The sequence below is a fragment of the Hyla sarda genome, chromosome 1 (genome assembly GCF_029499605.1).
Source record: "Hyla sarda isolate aHylSar1 chromosome 1, aHylSar1.hap1, whole genome shotgun sequence".
Taxonomy (NCBI): domain Eukaryota; kingdom Metazoa; phylum Chordata; class Amphibia; order Anura; family Hylidae; genus Hyla; species Hyla sarda.
The window spans coordinates 608,335,163-608,352,491 of record NC_079189.1 but is presented as its reverse complement, the minus strand read 5'-3'; the positions used below and the strand labels follow the sequence as shown (position 1 = coordinate 608,352,491).

The 17,329-nt window shown below is 45.4% G+C and overlaps 1 protein-coding gene across 1 annotated transcript in view; it reads right to left on the bottom strand.

Annotated features, from left to right (window-relative positions):
- Positions 1-353: 353 nt before the first annotated feature.
- LOC130297606 (oocyte zinc finger protein XlCOF6-like) overlaps positions 354-17,329 on the bottom strand; it is a 55,150-nt gene continuing 38,174 nt past the window's right edge. Inside the window, exons 3-4 of the mRNA XM_056550270.1 lie at positions 7,055-7,519; positions 354-2,489 (exon numbers count right to left, since the gene is read on the bottom strand). Coding sequence (XP_056406245.1) covers positions 847-2,489; positions 7,055-7,511 — 2,100 coding nt within the window. The 5' untranslated portion in view covers positions 7,512-7,519 and the 3' untranslated portion in view covers positions 354-846. The remainder of the gene's footprint in view (positions 2,490-7,054; positions 7,520-17,329) is intronic.

Here is a 17,329-nt window from a genome sequence, read left to right as displayed (position 1 = left end):
GCCCCCAATTAAAGGGGTACTCCAGCCCTAAGACATCTTATCCCCTATCCAAAAGATAGGGGATAAGATGTCTGATTGCGGGGGTCCCATCGCTGGGGACCCCCACAATCTAGCATGCAGCACCCACCTTTGAGCACAGCAGGAAGCGCTGGAGGCTCCAAGTCTTATGTCTCCCAACCACATTACGACTCCTCCCCCATATGATGTCACGCCCCGCCCTCCTCAATGCAAGTCTATGGGAGGGGGCGTGACGGGGGGTTTTGGTAATGATTACCCTCATATATTCCTTACTTCTTATATATCCCTGTACAGTTATTGTTAGAACCACAAACATTAACCCTTACTTACCCTGTTCCTCCATCAGACCTGTGTAATATGGAGGCAGGGGGCCTATGATACGCCATGACAGCCGGGGCGAACAATTGTCTATAAATGTTCCCCAACACCTATAGGACTTTATATAATGTGTAAAGTTCTTCCATCAGAATAATGTCCTAGAAGCCAGAAGATAGAAGTGATTTTGTGTCTCTAATCTGGTCATGTCCTGGAATTCTTCATCACTGGAATAAGTCCCTTCTCTCTGAGGTGTTTGGGTCTCCAGTAGCAGCTCCCCATAGATTATGCCTGTTGGGTCTTCACCATGAGGAGCAGTGAATATCACAACCATATATCACACTCTTTTCCTACCATGTAAACTATAGTGATGACATCGCTGGATCGGTGACTACGTTCTAAAAGAAAACTTTTATTAACAATTGGGAACAAGTTTGGAGATGCAGTATATGATATATGTATAAATGTCAGATATCCTATGTACATGGTTAATATATAGATGTCTTATCTGCATCATTTATTGCTCTGAATTGGCTTCTCTCCTGTGTGAATTCTTAGATGGTTGATAAGATGTGATTTCTCAGTAAAACATTTCCTACATTCTGAACATGAAAATGGCTTCTCTCCTGTGTGAATTCTTTGATGCTTAACAAGATTTGATTTCTCAGTAAAACATTTCCCACATTCTGAACATGAAAATGGCTTCTTTCCTGTGTGGGTTATTTTATGTTTAACAAGATGTGGTTTCTGTTTAAAACATTTTCCACATTCTGAACATGAAAATGGTCTCTCTCCTGTGTGAATTCTTAGATGCCTGATAAGTATTGATTGCTGAGTAAAATGTTTACGACATTCTGGGCATGAAAATGGTTTCTCTCCTGTGTGAGTTCTTTGATGTGTGACAAGACGTGTTTTAAATGTAAAACATTTCCCACATTCTGAACATGAAAATGGTTTTTCCTCTGTGTGGTTTTTTTGATGTATGATAAGATTTGATTTAGATATAAAACATTTCCCACATTCTGAACATGAAAATGGCATTTCTCTTGTGTGTGTTTTTTCATGTTCAACAAGATGCGATTCATGAGTAAAACATCTCCCACATTCTGAACATAAAAATGGCTTCTCTCCTGTGTGAGTTCTTTGATGTTGACCAAGTATTGATTTCCGCTTAAAACATATTCCACATTCTGGACATGAAAATGGCTTTTTTACTTTGTGAGATTTTTGATGTTCAACAAGAAGTGAACTTGAAGTAAAACATTTTCCACATTTTCCACATTTTTCTCCTGTGTGACTTTTTTGATGTTTAACAAGCTGTGATTTATTGTTATAACATTTTCCACATTCTGGACATAAAAATGGCCTCTCTCCTGTGTGATTTCTTTGATGAATAACAAGAGATAACTTATGAGTAAAATATATTCCACATTCTGAACATGAAAATGGCTTCTCTCCTGTGTGACTTCTTTGATGAACTACAAGAGATAACTTATGAGCAAAACATTTCCCACATTCTAAACATAAATATGGCTTTTCTCCTGTGTGAATTCGTTGATGACTCACAAGAGATGATTTGTCAGGAAAACATTTCCAACATTCTGGACATGAAAATGGCTTCGCTCCTGTGTGAATTCTTTGATGTTTACCAAGATAAGATTTGTGACTAAAACATCTCCCACATTCTGCACATGAAAATGGCTTCTCCCCTGTGTGAGTTCTTTGATGATCAGCAAGAGATGATTTCACAGTAAAACATCTCCCACATTCTGCACATGAAAATGGCTTCTCTCCTGTGTGAGTTCTTTGATGATCAACAAGAGATGATTTCACAGCAAAACATTTTCCACATTCTGAACATGAAAATAGTTTCTCTCCTGTGTGTTTTTTTTTATGTCTAACAAGAGAGTATTTCCAAGTAAAACATTTCCCACATTCTGAACATGAAAATGGCTCCTCATTATTTTGCTTAACAGCCTCTGATGAATCTTTAGGTTGGACTTGTATAACAGGATGAGATGACAGATCTTGGCTGTGAAGGGCTGAGGGTGTATCTGGGATAATGGAATGTTCTTCATATGTATCTTGTGTGATATCATCATCTGCTTTATAATCTGAAGATATAAGATTCTCCTCTGATCTCCTGGTGGAAGAATCTGCCAAGAAGAAAACATATTTTATTTATTAAAATATATTTTTCCATCTACATGGTTTGTTTTTTGCGGGACCAATTGTACTTTGTAATTACACCTACCATTTTACCATGAAATATACTGCATAATGGAACAAAATGTATGTATGTTATTCACTGTGCGGCAAAATTAACATGTTCTCTTTATTTACCATGTCGGCACAATCCCAATAATAATCAAATTATATCATTTTCATTATGTTTTACTACTTTAAAAAAAATAAATAAAAGTTCTTTAACCCCTTAACGACCATGGACGTGTATACACTTCCAGGGGGAATGCACGTTCCCTCACCTTGACAAGTAGACACGTCCATGGTTCTCGTGGGTACTGCCCAGTGTACCTATAAGATCGCGGCAGGGTATCAGCTGTATGACAAAGCCGGGACCCTGCTGTACTGATGAGACCGAAAAAAAACTTTGGTTCTGGCAGTTTAACCCTTGCAGCTGCAGTCAGAAGCGACCTCATACTGTAAGGGTTTTGACAGAGGGAGAGAGCTCTTTCGGCCCCCCCTCCCCTTTAGTACCCTGTGACGCAATCGTGACAGCCGTCACGACCCCTCCCATAGACTTGCATCTAGGGGACGGGGCTATGACGTCACCAGCTGCCAGCGCGGCTTTAAGGGTTCGGAACATTTTGTTCCAAATACTGAGCAGCGGAGTACCACTTTAAAGCTGATCTATACCATTGCATATGGCAGTGCCCACAAGAACAGGCATATTGGGTGCAGGTTTTAAATCTGTTGTACAGGATAAGCTCTTATGCTGGTGCTCTGACGCACTATGAGGCACTTTTTCGTATAATAGTGAAGGAATCTCAGGGCAATTAGTCCTATGTCATTATGATTGCTAAATTACTTCTATTACGTGAGTGGCACTCAGATACACCTCCTACGATATTACATTTACTTGAAGCCCTGAAACACCTATTCTCCTTACACAGGAGGTAAATACTTCATCATAAAGAAAAGATGGCAAAAATGTTTTTTTACTAAATGGCAGAAGTTTCTTACAACCTATTATGACACTTCAGAGCTCATATCTATAGTCCACTCACAAAGAATAGATATGAACCTGGCACTATCATTACCGTATTTATCGGCGTATAACACACACTTTTTAGGCAAAATTTTTTAGCCTAAAGTCTATACGCCGATAAGCCGCTGCAGTTCAATGATTTAAAGCGGGTGCTTTAAATCAATGAACTGCAGCGGATTTGCAGGTGGCAGAGACCGCCAGCGCTGCCGGCTTCTCTGTCCCTGCATGTCCTGGGGGTCTAGAGCCCTGCTGCAGGCCCTTCTCTCCCCCCTGGCTATCGGCGCCGCTGCCCGTTCTCTCCCCCTGACTATCGGTGCCCCATTACCGGCGCCGATAGCCAGGGGGAGAGAAGCGGCGCCGGCAATGGGGCAGCGGTGCCGACAGACAGGGGGAGAGAAGGGGCAGTGGCACCCATTACCGACGCCGCTGCCCCGTTGCCTCCCCCCATCCCCGGTTGCATAATTACCTGTTGCCGGGGTCGGGTCTGCGCTGCTTCAGGCCTCCGGTGTGCGTCCCCTGCGTCGTTGCTATGCGCTGCGCGGCGCAATTACGTCACAGTGCCACTGGCTATCGGTGCCGGCACCGATAGTCAAGGGGAAGAGAAAGGGCAGCGGCGCAGATAGCCAGTGGGAGAGAAGCGGCGGCAGCAGGGCTCTAGACCCCAGGAAAGGCAGGGGGAGAGAAGCGGGCACCGAGCAAATATCCTTGGTAAAATGAGGGTGCGTGTTATAGGCCGATGCGTGGTATAACACGATAAATACGGTAGTTCAAACGATGCAGGTGCCGATAATGAAGATGTCCTGTTCACACGTCTAGTACTCCACTTGTACTGGTGGTGCTACACGTAGAAACAGTCATACAATCCAGACAAGAAAGAATAACGGAGCACTCACCCCAATTTCAGTAGACATGTGGGTACTTCTTTATTTCATAACTCATATGCCGGCAGGGACATCAAAAAAGGGAAGGCAGACAGGATGGTAAACGGGGGGTTCTCAATCACACGGGGCGACGTTTCGTTTGGCACACCTGCGCTTCTTCAGGCCCCCTGGTGCAGTGGTACTTAACGCACCAGGACGTACATTTACGTCCTGTTCATGTCCGTGAGCATCGGAGGGATGCTCGGATCATGCACGACAGTTCTCGGCTGCTGATAGCAGCCAGGGACCTGCCGGCATCCGCGATCATGCAGATGTCTGCCATTGAACCCTCAGATGCCGTGATAAATACAGATCACGGCATCTGCGGGAGTACGGTCAGAAAATGCATGATCGGATCGCCGCCAGCGCTGCCGCAGGGATCCAATCATCCATGATGGTGGAAGGAGGTCCCCTCACCTGGCTCCGGCCGTCTCCCGACGTCTTCTGCTCTGGTCTGAGATCGAGCAGACCAGAGCAGAAGATCGCCGATAATACGGATCAGTGCTATGTCCTATGCATAGCACTGAACAGTATTAGCAATCAACTGATTGCTATGAATAGTCCCCTACAGGGACTATTAAAGTGCAAAAATAAAAAAAAATTCCAGGGGAGTACCCATTTAATTACAACTGAGAAGTTTTATGAAGTCTTTAGGCTGTGTTCACATGCTGCATTGTTCACATGAGGCAAAATTTGAAGAAAACAATAAAAAATGCAATGTGTGAACACAACTTCAGGGGAGGTGTATAGCAACTGTATAATATGATTCCTTGGATATAGCAGCAGCAGACAGAACAGGGAGGGGAGGTGTATAACTACTATATATTCTGATCCTAAAGAAATAGCAGCAGTATACAGATAGAGCTGGTAGACAAGTGTATAACTACTATATATCCTGATCCCCTAGAGATAGCAGCAGACAGGAAAGGAAGGGATTGAGTCTAACTACTATATATTTTGATCCTATAGAAATAGCAGCAGTATACAGATAGAGCTGGTGGACAAGTGTAACTACTATATATCATGATCTTATAGAGATAGCAGCTTCAGTATACAGATCTGGAGCTGGAGGGGTATAGCTACTATGTATCCTCACATAAACCTACTGTGAGGACTTAATACCAAACTCTATAATAGTTTACTATTAGTGAGTATATAAAAGAGAGATTAGTTTATACTCCGTTCATCCACTTCACTGTGTTGTTAAAATGCCTGTATATTTATCCCCTGGCAAGGAACATGTCAAAATATTAGTTAAAGGGGCACTCCACCCCTAGACATCTTATCCCCTATCCAAAGGATGTCTGATCCTGGGGGTCCCACCGCTTGGGACCCCAGCGATCTCTGCTGCAGCACCCCAGACATCCGGTGCACACTTCGCACTGTGCTAGATGACTGTCCGTCACGCCCTCTCCCATAGACTTGCATTGAGGGGTTGTGGCCGTGACATCATGAGTGGGGTGCGGCTATGGCATCACGGGCCTCTATTGCTGAGCCCAACGCTCTAAACGAACACCAGGTGCAGCAGGGAGATCGCCCAGTGGTGGGACCCCCGCGATCAGACATCTTATTCCCTATCCTTTGCATAGAGGATAAGGTGTCTAGGGACAGAGTACCCCTTTAACATATATCCTGACATGTTCCTTGCCAGTGGATAAATATACAGGCCTTTTGGAAACACAATTAAGTGGATGAAAGGTGTATAAACAAATCTCTCTTTTATATACTCACTAACAGTAAACTATTATAGATTTTGATATTAAAGGGGTATTCCAGGAAAAAAAACTTTTTTTTATATATCAATTGGCTCCAGAAAGTTAAACAGATTTGTAAATTACTTCTATTAAAAAATCTTAATCCTTTCAGTACTTATGAGCTTCTGAAGTTAAGGTTGCTCTTTTCTGTCTAAGTGCTCTCTGATGACACCTGTCTCGGGAAACGCCCAGTTTAGAAGAGGTTTGCTATGGGGATTTCCTTCAAAACTGGGAGGTTCCCAAGACACTGGTCATAAGAGAGGACTTAGACAGAAAAGAACAACCTTAACTTCAGAAGCTCATAAGTACTGAAAGGATTAAGATTTTTTAATAGAAGTAATTTATAAATCTGTTTAACTTTCTGGAGCCAGTTTTATATATATATATATATATATATATATATATATATATATATATAAAAGTTTTTTCCTGGAATACCCCTTTTAAGTCCTCCATAGTGCTGCAGCCTAAAGGTATATGTGTGAAGTTTAGATGTTTATATCAATGGTATAACGGGCCCATTGTATTGACATTTTAGCTGCTGTGGGGAAAATTTGTCCATAAGCTCCAGGGTGTGGTATTTTTCACTTGTTCTATATTTCCTGATCACATAGATATTGCAGCAGCAGTATACAGACAGGGCTGGAAGGGAGGTGCTGGAAGGGAACTACTATATATATCCTGATCGATAGAGATAGCAACAGCAGTATATAGACAGAGCTGGAGAGATGTATAACTACTATTTATCCTGATCCCATAGAGATGGCGGAGCATTATATTCTTTGTATTTAGTGACTACTACATATCTGGGCAGTTACCTGTAGGAATGTAATCCTTATACTGCTCATCACTGCTCACATCTGTCTCTTCTTCTTCCTTTATGTCTGTAGCATTAATATTGATCAGATCTTCTCCTGTAGGAATGCCCTCCTTATACTGCTCATCACCGCTCACATCTGTCTCTTCTTCTTCCTTTATGTCTGTAGCATTAATATTGATCAGATCTTCTCCTGTAGGAATGTCCTCCTTATACTGCTCATCATCGCTCACATCTGTCTCTTCTTCTTCCTTTATGTCTGCAGCATTAATATAGATCAGATCTTTCCCTGCAGGAATGTCCTCCTTATACTGCTCATCATCGCTCACATCTGTCTCTTCTTCTTCTTCCTTTATGTCTGTAGCATTAATGTAGATCAGATCTTTCCCTGCAGGAATGTCCTCCTTATACTGCTCATCACTGCTCACATCTGTCTGTAGAGCATTAATATTGTTCATATCTTCACCTTGATTCATAAGAAAAAAATATTGTAGAAGTCACCAGACAGTAGGAGAAGTCACATGGCATGTTTTATATGAGCATAAAGGATAATTAATTATCATAAGTACCAAAATGACAGGAGGAGTTATCTATGTATTGAGATGAGAACTACCAAATATGGCTCTTTTGATGTCTCCAAGATAAAGTGATAGTAGAGGAGACCAATTAGGTCATGTTTGGGGTCTGTGGGGGACTTGAGAAGGAGGACAGAAGAGTCTGGGGGGGGGGGACTTAGGGTGTTGAGAAGGGAGATGAAGGGGTCTGAAGGGACTTAAGGATCTTTAAAAAAAAGACAGACTGGTATGGGGGAACTTATGAGTCTTGGGGGGACTTAGGGATCTTGAGGAGGACAGAGAGGTCTGGGGAAACCAAGAAGTCTGGAGGGAAAGGACCGAGTGGTTGGAGGAGGAGGGGACAGAGGGGTCTACAGGAGGACTTAGGAGTCAAGGGGCAGAGAAGTCAATTCCCGTATATGGTTTTGTATAGGAAAACCGTGTACAACTGTATTAAAAACCATTTACATAGACATCCCATGAAAAAACATATGCAACAAGAAGCATCCGGTTGTGTACGTGTTTTTATATATTTCTTTTTTACCGTACACAAAACTGCAGTCTACTATAGTTTTGTGTCCTGTTTAAAAGCCGCATACGAACCGTTTTTCTTTTTTTTTTTTTTAACAATGAAAAACAGATGGGTCTACAGTGACATACGGTTTTTGGGATATGTTTTTTTCTTGCAAGTGGCAAACCACACCAATTTTCCTTGGAATGTCAACAAAACAATGTGAAGTTTATTGCAAGAAAGTGTTAATAAAAAAAAAGTTTACCTCATCTGATAGCTCTTTCAAATACCTTTCCAACGATACCTCATTTGTCAGATTTGGCCCAGCCATTCTCTTGTAATTGCCACCTATAGCAGTAAGCAGCCATGTCATAAAGACTACATTTCCCATGACTCCCTGCGCCAGCTTCCTGTTAGCTGCTGCTCTCTCCCCCTCCTCTCCCCCCCCCAGGAAATTATAATAAATTATAATAAAGTAACACCCACACTTCCTTCCCTCCTTCCATGTGCCCACTAGCGCAGTGTTTCCAAACCAGGGTGCCTCTAGCAGGGCTATAGAGTTTGGGGTGACCCCACAAAGCTGTTTCACTACAGACTCCCTAAAGTTAAAGGGGCTCCCCATTACAACACACACTATATATAATGCATTCCTGCAAACAGTGCCCATGCAGCCCCCAGTTCTGCAAAGTAACTCACTGCTCCTTGCACTGGGCACCCCAACCCCAGAGAGAAGTGCCCCCCAGGGTCCAGGCTGTGCCCCCTCCTCACCTGGCACACCTGCCCCTTCTCCCCTGCAGGGGGCTCCTCTCTCTCCCACTCTCACACAACTAGTGAAAGTTTTCCGGTGGCCGAGCATGCTGCCAGTGCCGCCCTCCCCCGGTCTGTAGTGTCACTCACCCCGGTGACTGAGGGATGATGCCCGCCGCTCTGCCCTGCTGTCACCGCCGCCTCCACTTGTGGCTCCTCCGCCGTCCTCCTCCTCCCGGACCCCTGGTCCGCGCAGCTGTAATGCCGGAGAACACACAGGCGCGCCCCCGAGACCTGAGGCTTCTGGGCCGGGCGGGGCTGATCATATACTGGGGGAGATCAGCGGCTAAAGGGAGGCACAGGGTATAGGGAGAGCAGGGGGTGCTGGAGCGGTGTACAGTGTATATAGTACTCGAGGAACAGTATATAGAAGCACATTCTATGTAGCGCAGGCGCAGCACTACGCAAATAGCGTAGGGCTAACGTAGGCAGCGATAGGCCGGAGAGAAAAGCGAGGAGAAGACCGGGAAGAAGACCATATGGAAAACTTGAGTATATTAGAATGTTATATAACTTTGCCTCATGCTACAATTCCCCTATAAAAGGTTAGCTTCGGAGTACTCCTTTAAGGGTCTGAGGGAGGACTTATGGGTCTGGGGGAACAGAGGAGGACAGTAAAGGGGTGCAGCCAAACAGAGGTAATGGTGTGTGGCAGTATTATATCCAGGGGGCATGGTGTCTGTCAGGGTTATATCCAGGGGCATGGTGTCTGTCAGGGTTATATGCAGGGGGCATGGTGTCTGTCAGGGTTATATGCAGGGGGCATGGTGTCTGTCAGGGTTATATGCAGGGGGCATGGTGTCTGTCAGGGTTATATGCAGGGGGCATGGTGTCTGTCAGGGTTATATGCAGGGGGCATGGTGTCTGTCAGGGTTATATGCAGGGGGCATGGTGTCTGTCAGGGTTATATGCAGGGGGCATGGTGTCTGTCAGGGTTATATGCAGGGGGCATGGTGTCTGTCAGGGTTATATGCAGGGGGCATGGTGTCTGTCAGGGTTATATCCAGGGGGATGATGTCTGTCAGGTACTCCTATATAAACTGAATTAAAGCACTTTCATAAAGACATGGGGGGAGATTTATCAAAACCTGTGCAAAGGAAAAGTTGCCCAGTTGCCCATAGCAACCAATCAGATCACTTCTTTCATTTTGCAGAGGCCTTGTTAAAAATGAAAGCAGCGATCTGATTGGTTGCTATGGGTAACTGGACAACTTTTCCTCTGCACAGGTTTTGATAAATCTCCCCCATGGTGAGTGCAGCCTCTTTCACTTCTACTCTTTGAATGTATCTTGTAATGTATGGACTTTAGTGGCTCCAGTAATGCAACAATTTAATGACAAATATCTCTTCTTATACTCTCTCTAATGCAGAATTGAGTGTTTTGTATTGTGGACTCTCGTTTTCCCCAACAATGGACATTAACCCCTTAAGGATTTTTCATTTTTGCACTTTCGTATTCTCCATCTCACATTCTAAAAATCAGAACGCTTTCAATTTTGCACCTACCGACCCATATGAGGGCTTCGTTTTTGCGCCACCAATTGTTCTCTGTAATTAAATCAATTATTCCACCACAAACTCTATGGCAAAACCAGAAAAATTATTTGTGGGGCAAAATTGGAAAAAAAAGCTATTTTTGAACTTTTGGGGGCTTCTGATTCTATACAGTGCACTTTTCGATTACAAATTACACCTTATATTTCTTCTGTAGATCCATACAGTTACAAGGATACCCAATTTATATAAGTTTTATTTTATTTTACTACTTAAAAAAAGAATATATCTACATGCACCAAAATTTGTATGTTTAAAATTGACATATTCTGACCCCTATAACCTATTTATTTTTCCGTATATGGGGATGTAGGAGGGCTCATTTTTTGCGCCGTGATCTGAAGTTTTTATTGGTACCATTTTTTTACATTGTTTTGATGGGACTTTTTGATCACAGTAAAAAAAAATTTTTATTGTATAGAAAGTGACCAAAAAAAACACAATTTTGGACTTAGGAACTTTTTTTTTTACGTATACGCCATAGACCTTGCAGTTCAATTAACATTATATATTTATAGTTAAAACATTTGCGCATGCAGTGATACCACATCTTTATTTTTATTATGTTTACATATTTTTTATATGGAATTTGGGAAAAATGGGGTGATTTCAACTTTTAATATGGAAGGGGTTAATTCACATTTATGAATTTTTTTTTTATTTTACTTTTTTTTTTTTACACCATTTTTTAGTCCACCATAGGGCCTATTACATGCAATGTTCTGATTGAAAACACTGTTCTGTGTCATAGCATTGATCAGTGTTATCCACACTCTATATATAAATATATTTGTACTTCATTAAGTCCAGGGTCAACGCATCTGTCTACGAGGAGATTTTGGAGCACTTCATGCTTCCTTTCCTTTTAAGTTGCACTAATGAAGTACAATGAATTTTTGCACTATATTCTAATGTGTATTTATACAGTATACACACACGCATATCTACACACATACATACAGTAATATCCATCTTTGTGGACACTCCCAATAGGGAACAAAACACACCCAACAGGGGACAACCAGGCTTATGTGCTGGCCGTACCTTATACACAGGGCCACTGTCAGGGGGTACAGCCAATACCCCAGTAAGGGGCCCAGAATCCCACTGCACCCCCCCCCCCCCCTGCAGAGCAGCCCCAGCACAGAAGCAGCCGACCGCTGTTTAAACAATGGCCTCCTACTTCTGTATGCCCGTCGGCCACATAATTCCCTTATCCCCCCAATGCCACTTCATTCCCCCTGTGCCAAATATTCCCCCCCTTTATTGCCCCTTGTGCCACATCATTTCTCCATTAATCCCCCCCCCCCATGGCATTTCATTCCCCCTTTATTACCCTTTGTGCAAAGTAATAACCCCTTCTTTACCACCCGTGTGCCATTTCTTCCCCCCCCCCCCTTTATCCCATCTGTGCCCTTTCATTCCCCCCTGTGCCACTTTATTCCCCCTGTGCCAAATCATTACCCCTTGTACCACATTACTTTTCCCCTCCCCCCCCGCCTGTTGTTCTACTTACCTGGCCAGCAGGCTCAGATGCAGGGGCTCTCAGCGGGTTTGACGTTCTCTTAAAAATCCTCTGTGCTGCACTTGCTGAGAGCAGCGCCAGCGACAGCGTCAATGACCATGACTGCTAGCAGCTGCCACTGCTCACTACCTCTCAGTGAGTGCAGCGCAGAGAACATTAAACCCGCTGAGCGCCCCGGCACCTGAGCCTGCTGGCCAGGTAAGTAGAACAGGGGGGGGGGAGATTATTTGGCACAGGGGGAATAAAGGGGGAATGAAATGGCACGGAGGGGGGGGGGAATAGCATGGGGGATAAAGGAGGGAATGAAAATTGCACAGGGGTAGCAAAGCAGGGGTGATGAATTTGCACAGAGGGTAACAAAGGGGAAATGAAATGGCATGGTTAGGGGGATCAAGGAGAAATGGTGAGGTATCGGGGGGAAGAGGGGATCATTTGGCACAAGGCACAGGGGGAATAAAATGGAGCAGGGGGATGAAGGGGGAATTAAATGGCAAAGGGGGTTAAAGGGGGGAGGAATGACGTGGCATTGGAGGGATTAAGAGGGGGAATAAAATAGCATGGGGAGATGAAATGGTTCAGGAAGGTCATAAGAGGTGATTAAATTACCCTGAAAGATTGTATTGTAATATTGCTTTCTATCATGTTTCATAGGTAATTACACTCTGGAGTGAGTACTAAACCGGATCCCATCATTTACAAAGATTTCTGAGCCTTTTATCCCAATAGGGGAAATTTCTCAATAGCGGAGACTTTTTTTTTCTTCACCCGTGAGTGGCTGCTATTGGGAGATTCTACTGTATATGCACATAGACTCACATATCTACACACACTTCTATATATCTGTATACATATATATATATATATATATATATATATATATATATACACACACATACAGTTGCAAGAAAAAGTATGTGAACCCTTTGGAATTATATGGATTGCTGCACAAATTGGTCATAAAATGTTATCGGATCTTCATCTAAGTGACAACAATAGACAATCACAGTCTGCTTAAACTAATAACACACAAATAATTAAATGTTACCATGTTTTTATTGAACACACCATGTAAACATTCACAGTGCAGGTGGAAAAGTATGTGAACCCCTAGACTAATCTCCAAGAGCTAATTGGAGTGAGGTGTCATCCAACTTCAGCCCAATCAATGAGATGAGATTGGAGGTCTTGGTTACAGCTGCCCTGCCCTATAAAAAAAAACACACTTTTTTTGGATTTCATGGGAGGATACCACAGAGGAAGCCACTGCTGTAAAAAAAAAAAAAAAAAACATTGCTGCACGTTTACAGTTTGAACACGAGCACCTGGATGTTCCACAGCAGCACTGGCAAAATATTCTGTGGACAGATGAAACCAAAGTTGAGTTGTTTGGAAAAAACACACAACACTTTGTGTGGAGAAAAAGAGGCACAGCACACCAACATCAAAACCTCATCCAAACTGTGAGGTATGGTGGTGGGAGCATCATGGTTTGGGGCTGCTTTGCTGAGTCAGAGCCTGGACTGATTGCTATCACCGAAGGAAAAATGAATTCCCAAGTTTATCAAGACATTTTGCAGGAGAACTTAAAGGACATCTGCAGTGTGATTAACACTTATCCCCTATCCACAGGATAGGGGATAAGTGTTTGATTGCGGGGGGTCCGACCGCTGGGACCCCCTGTGATCTCCTGTACGGGGCCACGGCTGTCCTGTGCAGGGGGCATGCCGGCCGCAGCATGACGTTGCAGCCGTCACGCCTCCTCCATACATCGCTATAGGAGAGGCGGGGAGGCAGCGTTCGTGCCTCCCCCATAGAACTGTATGGGGGACGGGGAGGAGACGGGGCGTCACCGTCGACCTCTAGGTCAACGCTACGCGTATAATTCCAAAGGGTTCACATACTTTTTCTTGCAACTGTATATATATTAGGCCTGCACGATATATCGAATTGCGATTGTTGCGGATTGCAAAATTTCCTTTTGGCCCTTGTCAAAATTAGGCGATTTATCCCGCTCGGATTAGGCAGCAGTTCTGGCAGTGGTTCAGGCTAGGACAGCAGCAGGGGGGAGAGGATGACTATATGTGGGGGGAAATGGCTATGTGAATTTCATAAAGCCATCCCTCCTCATAAAGCATCCTGCCCATATAGCCGTTCCTCCCTCATATAGCCTGCCCCCCCCTCATATAGCCTGTCCCCACCCCTCATATAGCCTGTCCCCACCCTCATATAGCCTGTCCCCCTCCTCATATAGCCTGTCCCCACCCCTCATATAGCCTGTCCCCACCCCTCATATAGCCTGTCCCCCTCCTCATATGTAGATATGAAGGGCAAAATTTTACCCATACGTCAGGCGCTGTTCTAATTTCCAAGGTAAAATAAATGTAGCCAAAGCAATATGGCGGTTAAAGTGCCAGCAGGCACTATATTTATTTGAGTAAGAACCAATGACGCATTTCGGAGGTGGAACCCTCCTTCCTCAGATTGCCAATCTGAGGAAGAAGGGTTCCCCCTCCGAAACGCGTCATTGGTTCTTACTCAAATAAATATAGTGCCTGCTGGCACTTTAACCGCCATATTGCTTTAGCTACATTTATTTTACCTTGGAAATTAGAACAGCGCTTGACGTATGAGTCAGATTTTGCTCTTCATATCTACTTCACTGAACAGGAGTGGGTTCCCCATTCCTGTGACCCAATAGGTTTCACAGTTCATTCCGACCAAGCTTCTGACTGTACCCCTATCTAGGGGCGATAAGTGCAATTTATTCCCTACAAGGTAAGGCTGGTGCCCTGCCCTAACCCTCATTCCACCCTGTGTCTTGGGTAATACACGAGGCACGGTCCCTCTTTTTTGTCTTTTATCATAGATACCCCTCCTCATATAGCCTGTCCCCTCATAATATAGCCTGTCCCCCCCTCATATAGCCCATCCCCCCATACAGCCCATCCCCCTCATATAGCCTGTCCCCTCCTCATATAGCCTGTCCCCCGTCATATAGCCAGTCCTCCCCTCATATAACCTGTCCCCACCCCTCATATAGCATGTCCCTCCCCTCATATAGCCTTTCCTCCTCATATAACCTGTCCCCACCCCTCATATAGCCTATCCCCCTCATATAGCCTGTACCCCTCATATAGCCTGTCCTATCCCTTATATAGCCTGCCGCCACCCCTCATATAGCCTGTCCCCCACCCCTCATATAGCCTGTCCCCCACCCCTCATATAGCCTGTCCCCCACCCCTCATATAGCCTGTCCGCTCCCCTCATATAGCCTAACCCCCTCCCCTCATATAGCCTGTCCTCTTCCCTCATATAGCCTGTCCTCTCCCCTCATATAGCCTATCCCTCCCCTCATATAGCCTGTACCTCCCCTCATATAGCCTATCCCCTCCCCTCATATAGCCTGTCCCCCTCCCCTCATATAGCCTGTCCTCGCCCCTCATATAGCCTGTCCCTCCCCTCATATAGCCTATCCCCTCCCCTCATATAGCCTGTCCTCGCCCCTCATATAGCCTATGCCCTTCCCTCATATAGCCTGTCCTTGCCCCTCATATAGCCTATCCCCTCCCCTCATATGGCCTGTCCCTCCCCTCATATAGCCTGTCCAACTCCCCTCATATAGCCTGTCCCCACCCCTCATATAGCCTATCCCCTCCCCTCATATAGCCTGTCCCCACCCCTCATATAGTCTATCCCCTCCCCTCATATAGCCTGTCCAACTCCCCTCATATAGCCTGTCCCCACCCCTCATATAGCCTGTCCCTCCCCTCATATAGCCTGTCCAACTCCCCTCATATAGCCTGTCCCCACCCCTCATATAGCCTGTCCCCACCCCTCATATAGCCTGTCCCCACCCCTCATATAGCCTGTCCTCGCCCCTCATATAGCCTGTCCCCACCCCTCATATAGCCTGTCCTCGCCCCTCATATAGCCTGTCCCCACCCCTCATATAGCCTGTCCCCACCCCTCATATAGCCTGTCCTCGCCCCTCATATAGCCTGTCCCCACCCCTCATATAGCCTGTCCTCGCCCCTCATATAGCCTGTCCCCACCCCTCATATAGCCTGTCCTCGCCCCTCATATAGCCTGTCCCCACCCCTCATATAGCCTGTCCCCACCCCTCATATAGCCTGTCCTCGCCCCTCATATAGCCTGTCCTCGCCCCTCATATAGCCTGTCCCCACCCCTCATATAGCCTGTCCTCGCCCCTCATATAGCCTGTCCTCGCCCCTCATATAGCCTGTCCCCGCCCCTCATATAGCCTGTCCTCGCCCCTCATATAGCCTGTCCCCACCCCTCATATAGCCTATCCCCTCCCCTCATATAGCCTGTCCAACTCCCCTCATATAGCCTGTCCCCACCCCTCATATAGCCTGTCCCTCCCCTCATATAGCCTGTCCAACTCCCCTCATATAGTCTGTCCCCACCCCTCATATAGCCTGTCCCCACCCCTCATATAGCCTGTCCCCACCCCTCATATAGCCTGTCCTCGCCCCTCATATAGCCTGTCCCCACCCCTCATATAGCCTGTCCCCACCCCTCATATAGCCTGTCCTCGCCCCTCATATAGCCTGTCCCCACCCCTCATATAGCCTGTCCTCGCCCCTCATATAGCCTGTCCCCACCCCTCATATAGCCTGTCCTCGCCCCTCATATAGCCTGTCCCCACCCCTCATATAGCCTGTCCCCACCCCTCATATAGCCTGTCCTCGCCCCTCATATAGCCTGTCCCCACCCCTCATATAGTCTGTCCTCGCCCCTCATATAGCCTGTCCCCACCCCTCATATAGCCTATCCCCTCCCCTCATATAGCCTGTCCAACTCCCCTCATATAGCCTGTCCCCACCCCTCATATAGCCTGTCCCTCCCCTCATATAGCCTGTCCAACTCCCCTCATATAGCCTGTCCCCACCCCTCATATAGCCTGTCCCCACCCCTCATATAGCCTGTCCCCACCCCTCATATAGCCTGTCCCCACCCCTCATATAGCCTGTCCCCACCCCTCATATAGCCTGTCCCCACCCCTCATATAGCCTGTCCCCACCCCTCATATAGCCTGTCCCCACCCCTCATATAGCCTGTCCTCGCCCCTCATATAGCCTGTCCTCTCCTCTCATATAGCCGTATAGTCATTCCCTTAATTTCATATCATGAAATAAGAGAAATGGCTAAATGAAATGGGGAGATTTGACATGAATTGGGGGGATTTCCCCATTTATTTATTATATTTCAAACGTAAATCTAAAACGCAATATTTACCTCTAAAATCGCAATTGCACATTTTCCCTAAATCGTGCAATCCTAATATACATCATATATATATAT